The 12,027-nt window shown below is 36.3% G+C and overlaps 1 protein-coding gene across 1 annotated transcript; it reads right to left on the bottom strand.

Moving 5' to 3' along the window:
- Nucleotides 1–3,449: 3,449 nt before the first annotated feature.
- On the bottom strand, nucleotides 3,450–4,810 carry LOC121814298. The gene is made up of 5 exons (XM_042219484.1): nucleotides 4,749–4,810; nucleotides 4,315–4,644; nucleotides 3,797–4,153; nucleotides 3,543–3,668; nucleotides 3,450–3,508 (listed from the first exon to the last, which is right to left on the bottom strand). The coding sequence occupies exons 1-5, from the start codon at nucleotides 4,789–4,791 to the stop codon at nucleotides 3,450–3,452; spliced, it is 915 nt and encodes a 304-aa protein (XP_042075418.1). The 5' UTR covers nucleotides 4,792–4,810.
- Nucleotides 4,811–12,027: the final 7,217 nt, after the last annotated feature.

The raw sequence follows: 12,027 nt of genomic DNA, 5'->3' as shown, positions 1-12,027 counted from the left end.
TGTGTGTCGCACAATAAAAGGCTGCAGTGGGGTGATGTTCTTTGGAGTGGTCTGACATCAAGGGCAGAAAGGCTGCTCTGAGATCCTTCCCTTGCTAGCAAGTAAAACCGATCGATCGCTGCTCTATCTTGCTTTCTTCAAGTCTGAACTAGCGGGCCTGTTGTAATGCAGACCCAGCAGTTACTTTCATAAAAATGAATAAAACAGTGGAAAACTTTGACACCATTTAACTTCTGTTGATCTAGCACCCAGAATGAATTTAGGTGCGATTCATGATCTGGAACAACCCGTCCATTCTCTAAGCAATCTATTTTAAAACAGTGAATGCGGTGAGTGAGGTGACAACAGACAGTGAAGGAGGACTTCCCCCTTACAGACTAGAGTTAGTTTCTGATTCAAAAAGCACATTTTAAAAGTTAAGTAAATTAAAGTAAATAAGAACACATGTGATAAGGATAGTGCAACTAGATGTCAGTTACACATTAAATCTCACAATGAGTTTATGAATACAGTCTTGTTCCTATACCTTAATATACTTTACTAGTAAAGTTAGATTTCAAGGGATTGAACAAGCGAGACACTTATGAGTGTGCACACAGCCAAATGTTTATAATCTCAGCTAACAAAACAATGCAAAGATCATGAGCGTGATCATGGGAGAGTTAAATTAAGTGTCCTATTCAAAAATTACTTTCCTTTTGTCATTCTCACTCTTTCAGTCTTTAGACCAGCTCAGATCTTTGTGTCAGGTTTACACCAAACCCAGGGGTTTGAAGTCCCACTCCGATTCAGGAAATGTTGTGAAGCTTTTCAAATACAAATGCACATGGGTTCATTATATTCTTTTTACTGTTTACTACCACAAAGACAAAGACACTCACACCTATAATATATCTCCTTTGAAAGCAGTACAACAGCAGTGTACCAGCAGGGCAGATGGAAATACTATTATTATGGACCCAGCTGACTCATAAACGAACTCCTTTATTTTGCAGTGATGTACAGTGCATATCCCAAACCCAAAGACTCAAAAAGATAAGAGTATTTTTTATGTGTTTATGGTATTGGCATGAATTACTATATTTAATTGAAAATATGTACCTGTGTGCAAAAGGAAATTCAGTTCGTATCTGGTTAGGCTAAGACTTACTAACTGGTACAATACTTTCTATGTTTTTGCAAGATTATAAGATTACAGATACAAAGAATTGCAGTTACAAAGTGGCGTGAGTAGAAAGGGTTAGAGGCTACAAAAAAGTTTGCTTGCACTAAAAAATATTATTTGTTTGTGTGTTAAATGTGGGATGGGGGGTCATTTACATTTCAATTAGTTTGTGCTTTGCTAACCTTAAACACCTTGTAGCTAAACCTTACATTCTGTGGAAAGACATCAGTACTGTAAGACAAGAAAGACGGGCAACTTTGATTCTTCTTAATACAAGAGTTACTTAAACCTACTGTAAGAACAATATTATAAGATATTGTCGTTGCAACTTATGTGTGTAATAAAATATTTGATAATAATGGTAATTATATTTTCCCCAATGGAAAACTGATTTGCAGCATGTCCACTCATCAAACAACACATAAATTGTAAAAAACAAACAAACCAGAAACGGCCCAAGTTTTATCAGTAGCATCAACAAAGTTCAATAATGGCAACAACCCTTATGGTTTAATATTGTTAAGCATGACAATATCAGCATGTATAAAGGACTGTCTCTTGGTCTTAACTGCAGGTACTTTATACCAGCAACTCGAGGGAAGCTGCGGGGAGGATGGTCTAAACATAACAAGACAGAGGTCGCCTTCCTCAACACCTCCCTGTTGTAAAAATCCACAAGCAAGGTCTGAGCCACAGATACAAGTCTTTCAGACAGCTTAGTATGTCTGACATCCTAAAAAGTGTAGTATGTCTCAAAAATTTTATCTGTCTGTACCTATAGCACAATCTGAGCTGCAATAGTTTGATAAGATTGCTGTACCTGAAAACAAAATTTAGTTGGTGATACCTTAAAAGTTCATTCAGCACTTAATGCACAAGGTGCCAGGCATGACATGCCACCAAAAAGACAAAGGTTTTTATACAACAGATTAAATCAAATGCAGATAATCTTACTACAGAATTGGTTGAAATACCTCAAGAGATAATCCACTGATGGACCCAAATTATATCAGGAATACCTGTGCTTATTACAGGTCAGGTATCTAAGCTCTGTAATGGCTGTTCAGCAAATGGTGCCCAAATTTAACATGAAATATTGATATTTAGGCAGAGCAGTTTAGAGATGCTCTGCTTGCTTAGTCATTCATTTGTCACTCGTAGCATTATATATTTAGCAGTTAATCAGCAAATTATGTTATCATGTCTAACACGTCCTTGAACATGTGTGATTGTAAAGGGAATATTTAGATTATCTTCTTATATGGAGTAATGGTTCAATCATGATAGAATTAAATGAAAAGGACTGTTGTTATTTTAATGTGTTGATTTCAAAGACAAATCATGAATTTGTCCTTTATTTTGATTTCATGTTGGATGGATTTAATTGATTCCATTTTCAGAGCACTTGTATTGCACAGCAACAGTCAAACCAGCATCAGTTTGCAACAAATGGAAACTGAGTTACACCTCATATATGATGAAGTCTTCGGTGGAAAGCTGAGAAACCAGACATACTTCAGACATCATTTGATTGTTTCAATAAAGCTTCTGCAAGAGCCCCATGAAAAGCAAAGTTTATTTTCTGCTTATTTTCAGAACACCTGACAAAAATAGCTGAAAGATACAAAGAACTCACAAAACAAAGTAGTATTTTAGATGTTTCTGTGTAGATTTCTGTATTTCTATTACAGCGGACACAAAGGAAAACAGAAAGGGTAAAGGAATGCATTTAAAACACACTAAGAGTCTGGGCATGCCAATATAACATATCAGTCCAAAGTGAAGATGGATTTTGTTCTTCCAAATTGAATTCTTGTGAGTTACTAAAGGTAAGCCAAATGATTATTCATATTTTATGTACAGTCATCACAAATAAATACATCAGGTTTAAACATACAATAATACATTAGCTGCCACATAGTGTATTAGCTGATGGCCCAGTGAGATGAAATACAAGCTTTGCTCAAGCATCACTTTTTCCATACTCAAAAGCTCTGACATCAGAGTAAATACACATTGTCTCTGTTGCTCTCGTGTTCCTTCTCTCTGCTTTGCGAGTGTTTCTCTTGGTAAAAGTTGGTGCACCATAAGTCAATGAGTCCTCATGTCTCTGAGAAATAAAAAAAAAAAAATCCATTAACTTGTATGCACATCCATAGACTAACAAGAAAAATTGCTCATAGCTATGCGCTGATTGCTGTTTATTTCTAAATTTCTTACTAGCTGGATTTGTTGTTCTGCACCAGCTGTTTCTGTATTTGTTTGTAGAGAAGCAGCAGCTGGATTAAAACAATTTGAACAAAAGAAAATAACTGTAAATAGTGACCAGAAGCAAATGTTTCACTGTATTTTACTTTACTGAAATAACTGTTCTTACCTGAGGTTTTGTGTTTTTCTTTGATGGTATAAATGAGGAAGGCTATGACAACCAGGCTTATGCTGAGAGCAACACATAGCAGAAGGACAACGGTGTTGGTCAAATCCCAATGACGGACAACTGGAACTATATTGAAAAAAGTTCTTATTTAATGTGAAGTAAGAGTGAAATGTAAAACTAATATTGATGTGTAATAATAATAATGTATTAATATGGACTAAAATATGAACAATAATTTATAGAAAAATTCTTACCTTCAATATCGAGTTTTGTTCCATTTCCAAACAGTATCTCTCCACATGTGGCCACAGCACAGTAATAAGTTCCTGTATCAGACGAGCTGACGTTCCTGGAGAAGCTGTAGACACATTTCTGTTGGGAGGCAGCCTCAGGACTCCGCTCACAATAATTACCATTGTTTCCATGACTATAAATTAAACTTGGATGAGATTCATCTGGTTTGGTTCTGTACCAGTACACACTGTGATCTTCTGTACATGTTCTGTTCTCAGAATTAGAGAGGACTGAACACTGCAGAGTCACTGGGTCTCCTGGATGGACTGGATTAGACAAAGAGTCTTGAGTGACACCAGTGATGCCTGGGTCAGGTCCTATGAAATAAAAATAAATATGTTTCATTATATTCAGTTAAATCAAAAATATATTAAATTATTGCATATTGGGCAAATAAAGTTGTTGCAACTAAACATAAAAACTACAAATAATTTTGCTATTCCTGGCGCATTAGTGTTGCTGTTTCTGTTTCACTTACCTTTGACTCGAAGAAAAGTTCCTTTCAAAAATGTCATGGTTCGCTGACTTTCTTTGATGCAGTAATAAACAGCTGTATCGTTTAACTGTGCTCCGTTGATATGTAGAACAAAGGTTCCAGGCTCTTGTTTTGTTGTAATGTTATGGATGTTTTCAATAGTCGGAACATCATGAGATATTGTTGATCCTAGAACTTCAGGAAAGCTCTGAGAAGCAAGTCTGATCCAGAATAAGTTTGTTGAATGCCAACGACGATCCCGGGAACAATTCAGAGTCACATTTTGCCCAACAGCAACATTTTTGGTGTCAAAGATCTGATGATCTGAGCATCCTGAAAATTAAAAGCAGAATCATGGTTACCAACAGTCATATAGTCATATAATCTTTTAGATTAATACACCACAGTGATTCAGTGATTAAGAATTCTGTACTTACGCCCAATATTGATCAGGAGCAGTATATAAAAAATTGTCTGCATTTTGTTTTTTTCCTCTTGACACAGCAGACGTTTGAAGCTGCATTATGAAAGGATTTGTCTACATTTAACCGTATCAAATGGGAGGGGACAATTTTTAGAGCAATCTTATTGGCTTCTCATTGTGGTGCTGTTTCACTGCACTACCACAATGGAAATATGCCATACCCAAATACATGAAACAACACCAGCAACACACTCATGGTATTTTATTTTTGACTGTCATATTGGTTTGGTTACAGTGGGCTGTTTACTGTAGACAACGCATGGTTTGTTTACAACAGTTTTATCAAACGGAAATCAAAACAGGAAAAAAGGCTGTGCGTGATGTTAGTTATTGTTCCAGATACAGGGTTATCCTATTTTATTAGTTTCACACTTAGGTCATGCAGAAATAACTGTCATGTATATGCAAAGTAAAATATTAATAGAGATACAGTAATTGTGAATCTTTATTTGCTTCATCTGCACACACACACACACACACACACACACACACACATATCGTTATCCAATTTACCTTTCATACCTAGACATAAACTTGAACGCAATTCTCGTGAAGCGCTTTGATTATTGGAAATTTTAAGTATTCCATTCTGTTCTTTTCATTGACAAATATTTATATGGCGGTCACTGTTTTACCATAATCACCTCTATCAAAGAGAAGAAAACAGTGGATGACTGAGACTGTGCACTATTAAACTTATTTTGATTGAGTACTCACAATGAATTTTGGTTCTCCCTACATTCAAGAAATACTTTTTTACATTTCAAAGTGAATAAGAATGAACGTGAATAATGGCAGTACATGCCAGTTTTATGTGTTTAATAATAAAATCAGTTTAAATTTGAGTTTTTTCCATACCTGTTTTTAAATTCTAGTTTAGTAAAGTGAGACTAAAGTGGCTGAACAAGGGACACTTAAATATATGGGTGTGCACACAGACAAATACTGACAAAGAATGCAAAGATAATGAGCTTGATTGTGAAAAGCTGTCAAATTTAGAAACATATTCCACAGGATAAGAGGCAAAGTATAAATGCTACATTCTAAAAGAGGGGTTCTTAAACTTTTTGACCTCTGGGCCCAACTTTTCCACTACAAGGTGGCCCGGGGCCCAGTCAGATATTAACACTGTATTGAATAAGTTGATGTTGCTTTTGGTTTGATTTATATTTAATAACTAAATCAAATCAATTATGATGACATGATGCAATGTAATAGACATTTATTTTTTTATGTGTATGTGAAACTGCACATAAAACAAAATGCCAAACAGGTTAACAATTTCTGGAACAAATCAAACTGCAAGTAGAAACTGAAAGGCTCAAATCAGGGTTGATAACACAAGAGTAATTAATAATTCAATTTTATTACAGCAAAAGAGACAAAAAAAAGGTAAAAATAAAAATTGGATCAATAATGTGATAATAATCTGGTTAAATGAATGAATAAATAGACTTACAAATTAAAAAAACATGCAAATGAAAATATAGCTTTATAATGTGTGAGTGAATTTAAAAGTTGCTTCAGCGGTAAACCTTTTTTCACTGGCAAACCAGAAGTTACTCTTTGTATTTGAGACAAATGAACAACAACAGTCACAGCAGTCGTTTTTTTTTGGCAAGCTGCAACTCCCCTTTTATGTTCACCTCTTAATAAGACAGTTGAGCCTGCCTCTGAGACACGATCTAATCCAGTCTGGGTGGAATGGGGGAAAGGCTCATTCTCAGAGTAGCTGCTCTGAGTCTGTTTCGGGCTTTGGTCTTGGCTGTGGTCACAATGGAAGATCCTGATTCACACAGATATGTAGTTTTGAATTGGAGAAGGAGTTTCACAGCTCTCAATGTCAGACATGGGTACTCCTTTGAGACATCAATCCAGAAGGACTCCAGGTCCAGTTAGCCCCACTGCAACTTTAAAGTGCTGTCGGTGGAAACTTCCAGAAGCTGAGATTCCAGATGTGAGGGTAAAGCAACATAATTTTCAGTGGGATCCACAAAAAAATGGGTCGTAAATCCACGTGTCCTTCTCTGGGATCCTCGGGGATTCATCAATGCAGTGGAAACATTCCTGAGCTGTGGCTCGTGTTGGTAGCTCTCCACTAAACAGCATGTCTTCATGCATACTGAACAAAATCAATTATCATTGGATTGCATTAGTCCACAGTCCACACATTGGGATCTGCACTCCGCCTTGTTTCCTTTATTCAGAAACCTTTACTTCAGGAAGTCAGGGTTGTACTTGTGCAAAGATTTTGCCTTTTGGGAGGGGCCCTTGTCACTTTCATCTTCATTTTTGCATTTTAAGAACTTCTGCATATATTTTGTTAACTGCAGATGTCGGGGAGAGTGTTTTCTTCTGCTTTCTTATTGAGACTGATTAAAAAAATCCCACCTAGTGGTGGGAAGCTTTATTGTATCTGAGATTTTCATGGATAACAGTAGTCCCTGGTGTCTTCAATTAATAACTTATGATGTCCCGCGGGCCTTGCAGCCCACAGGTGTAAAACTAAAAAATGTTTGAGGCCAATCTATTGTTGGGCCAACATATAAATACAGATAACCATTCATGTTCACATTCAGACCTATGACCAACTTGGAACCATCAGTTAGTCTAAACCCGTGCAGGTCTTTGGACTGTGGGAGGAAGCCAAGTGCCTGGAGAGAACCTTGCATTCTCCTTGATTCGATGCAAGGAGAACATTCAAGTTCTACACACAAAAAAGTCCCCAGGCTAGATTCAAACCAGGAATTTCTTACTATGAGCAATGGTGCTAACCACAACTGGTGAAACATCAAGTTCAAAGTAAATAAGAGGTGACTGATCTTTCGTAAAATTGTTCTCAAAGACACACAATGTGCTGGAAGATTAAAAACAACTTATTTTGTGATGGACCTAGCTGACTTAAAATGAAATTATTTTATTATGCAGTACTTATCCCAAAACCTAAGTTACAAAACTAAATGAAATTTACTGTAATCGATTCCATCAAGTTTGTACTTGATGAAAGCTGTTAATGGTTTATGCTCTTATTTAGAAAATCTGAGTAAATGGTTAACTTATTCAGATACAGCAAGCTATTTGTGAGTAAGCATGCTACTAGTTTTTATGAATCCTCACTTCATACTGTAATTCATAGTTCATTTATGCAGTTTGTAGTTAATTCAGGATTTAGTGTGACCTCATTTATGCCTTAAAAAGTCTTAAAAAATGAAATAGAAAGGCCAGCACTAACAGTCAGCTGTTGTCACAACAAGAAAAGAAACAGACAAAGCACAAAGTGACACAGAAAGATTCAGTATTATGCAAACACATTCACCTGGAGTGCACCAAAAATATTCTGCACTTTGTTGTTCACCCCACTGTAAATAAGCGCAGTGCTGGCATTCAAAGGTCCTGCGTTTGGGTCCTGTATCAGGATTCCTGACACTGAGTTTGTAAAGGGTTTAAGACAGAAAGAGACAGACTGAGCAGTTGCAGTCACTGAGGACTTTAACTTAAATATAGTGAAACGTCTTCATTTAAAATATAACAAGAATAACGTTATCACAAAACAATAGTGAGTATTTCACAGAGGTTCACAAACCAGTGTAAAGATCACAAACGATAATGTCTGGAAATGCCTGTGGGATGTTTAAGAGTTTAGCATTTCTTTAGTCCGTCCTGCAGTTCAACTTTCCTCTGATTTGTTGTCAGTTGATTGAAGTCAGTTAGCTAGCTTTAGTCAGACAAGTCAATCAAGTCAGGCTCAGTTCCAAAGTGTACCTGAATTAAACAAATCAGATAAGTTGTTTTGTGCTGTGCTTTTAAAAAGGTGAACTCACCTGAAAAAAGGAAGAAAATTGTGTGTGATTTTAAAGGGAATATTTAGATAAGTAATGGTCCAATAATAACAAAATACATAAAATGACTCTTGTTATTTTAATGTGGTACTACCAAAGTTAAAACTGAATTATGTGATTTATTTTCTTTTGATGTTGCATGTATTTAATTAAATCCATTTTCAGAGCACTTGTGTTGCACAATAACAGACCAGCATCACACTAGCATTAGTTTGCAACAGGAAAACCGTGGACATTGTATTTATTAATGTAAAGTTACTTCTCATATATACAAATTATTTACAGTGTGGTGGAAATCAGAGAAACCAAGCATACTTCAGTTATCATTTGAATGTTTTATTAAAACTTCTGCATAATCCTCCTGAACAGACATAAAATCTATTTATGCAGGCTGATAGAAAAAAACTGTAATCACAAAGCAAACAGGTTCAAACATGCGCCACATACAGTAAATAGTTAAAGATACAAAGAGCTCACACAACAAAATAGCATTTTAGAATTTTCTGTGCAGATTTCTGTATTTCTATGAGAGCGGCCACAAAGCAAAACAAGAAAGAGTGAAGAAAACAGGACATGAGTTTTAAAAACACTAAATACGAAGATGTGTTGTCTTGTTGTTGTTCCAAACCAAATTTCATGTCTGAAGACGTACTGGACTTACTTTCACATATTCATCATTTAAATGTTTTTCTTTTCCACTTTTAATATCCAGACAGATGCGGAGTCTGAGCATGACAATATTAAATATCAATCCAAAGTGAAGATGGATTTTATTTTTCTAATTGAATTCTCTTGTTATTGAAGGTAAGTCAATATTCATATTTCTGCTTGCTTTTAGTCATTCATTCATCGTTAACATTTTATTTCAATCTGCCACCATATTACACTAGAACACACAAACTTAACATGTGTGATTTTAAAGAGAATATTTAGATTGTCTTATTATATGGAGGAATGGTTCAATCATAACATAAAACATGGACATGAAAATTGTGATTTTAATGTTGTACTGTTAAAGTTCAAACAGACATTTGGGCTTGATTTTCATTTTATGTTGGATGGATTTAATTGATTCAATTTTTAGAGCTCGCTTGTCTCCAGTGTTAAATTAACACTAGAGAGTGTCTATATGGGTCCACACCTCTGAGTGTTAAATAAAACACTGTTGAGTGTTAAATTAACACTTTTGACAGGGTTATATGTTTACAGTTTTTCTCAGTCGCTTTGGTGCGTTTCTCAGAACACCATTAACATTTGCACAGCAGTTAGTGCATTTCCCAAAACAATTAGTGCAAACTGCAAAACCTAGTGGATAGCCTGCAAAAGCACGTCACATGCACAGAATTGATTATCCATACCTCAAAAGCAAGTATCCATGTCAATGAAACTGTCAGTGCCATCAAAATGAAAAGTCTTGACACCATCTTTATGAACAAGATAGTCAAATGGCATTGTCATGTTTCCACTATGACAGTTTATAATTTCAGTGTTTCCCATTGCAAAAACAATTGGTGACACCTGAAAATGCTGACGACAGCACTATGGCCTACCTGTACAGCCATCTGAAATGTGCAGTAAAGTCACTGTAGATGTTATGGGAGTCTTGGGAGTAACTGAGACACTGAATACGTACGTTTCACATTTCCATTGTGTAGAAGTGTTTGTAATCCTACAGAATTGTGCAAAAGAAAAATATGCTACAGTCACTTGTTCACTGTAGAATACATGTAAACATAAAATCACCCATTTGGTAGAGCCTCCTCATGAGTGACAGCTGTAATTCACCTGAGATCAATTGTTCAATTTCGGAGACATTTCCAGGAACAAATGATACAGAAAGGTATAGGATTTGCTTGACAGATGGCCAATATTTGGCATGTGATAACTAGTTCAACAATTTTGTGTGTGATGACTTAAGCAATGGATGTATGACTATTAGTTTTATTGGGAACGACTATTCAGCATCCATAGGTATGATTACTTTTGACTGACATGACATAAGCAAATGGAAATGTCAGAAAGCAGCAGGGAAATGTATGGAAGCAACTGATTCATGTCCAAAATCATTTGCAGTTTGTTCAGAGAGAGGAGAAATTGCTACTATGATGTGCACAAATGACTGAGTGTTGTGGAGGTTGAACTAATAGTTATGAGAATTTCAATTCTGATCTGAGAAACGCACCAAAGCGATGGAGAAAAACTGTAAAAGTAACCTAGTCAGTTTTGAAGATTAACAATGGCTAACACTGAGCAGTGCTGATTTTCTAACACTGGAAAATAACTCAAAATGTTAGAAATATTCCAGTGTTAGAAAATCAGCACTGCTCAGTGTTAGCCATTGTTAATCTTCAAAACTGACTAGGTTACTTTTACACATATAACACTGTCAAAAGTGTTAATTTAACACTGGAGATTTTGCTGTGTAGCACAATAGCAGACTGAAAATCACACTAGACTAGTTTTGTCATGGTCCTGGGTCGTGCGACCCGGTGTTTTGTGTTTAGTCTATTTTGATGTTTATTGATTGTTTAGGTTCATTAAGGTAGTCCAGCCATTTGTATATATCACCCTTGCATTACGTCTCCCTTGCCCTTCGTGTGTTTATGTCTGTGCGTCTTGTACTGTCAAGTTCATGCTGTCAGTATTGACACGTCTCCCCGGTTCATGTCTCATGTTTCCTGTTTTACTTTGAAGGCCTGCATTCACTGTATGTGTATTCAGTTTCACTCCTCCTGTCCTGTCGTTAAGTTCATGTGTGTCAGCTGCGTTCCCATGTGTGGCCACTTCCCCTGATCATCCCTCATGTGTATTTAGTCTCTGTGTTTCTTACAGTCTGTGTCGCGTCGTCTGTGTTCCCACCCTCCGTGTTTCCATGCCGGTCTGTTGTATTCTAAGTCATAGCCTTACTTTAGTTCATTCCCAGTTTAGGTTTCTGTTTAGTTATTGCTTTTGTGCTGCCCTTATTCTTGTTTGTTTCTCTTGTGTTACCAGCCACAATAAAAGGCTCGCCTTCTGTTAAAGCTCACTCCCGTCTGCTCACTTGTGTACGCACCTGGGTCCATTACACGCATTCTCCACTCGGTCCGTCACAGCGGACCGTGACAAGTTTGCGACGACACTGGATTTATTAATGTAAAAGTACACCTCATATATACAAATTATTTACAATCTGTGGTGGAAATCTGAGAAGGCAAACATACTTCAGATATCATATGAGTGTTTTATTAAAGCTTCTACTTAATCCTCATGAATAAACATAAAAAATAATTCAAGCAAGCTGACGGAGTAAAAGTGCAATCACAAAGCAAACAGGTTCAAACAGGTGCCACATAGTTATAACACCTGTTTCTGTGCAGATTTCTGTATTTCTATTACAGTTGTCACAAAGCAAAA

The sequence above is a fragment of the Haplochromis burtoni genome, unplaced genomic scaffold (assembly GCF_018398535.1).
Source record: "Haplochromis burtoni strain Fernald_Lab_line unplaced genomic scaffold, NCSU_Asbu1 Contig_33, whole genome shotgun sequence".
Lineage (NCBI taxonomy): Eukaryota > Metazoa > Chordata > Actinopteri > Cichliformes > Cichlidae > Haplochromis > Haplochromis burtoni.
Note: the sequence above shows the minus strand (reverse complement) of the source record. Positions and strands in the feature narration are given on the sequence as shown.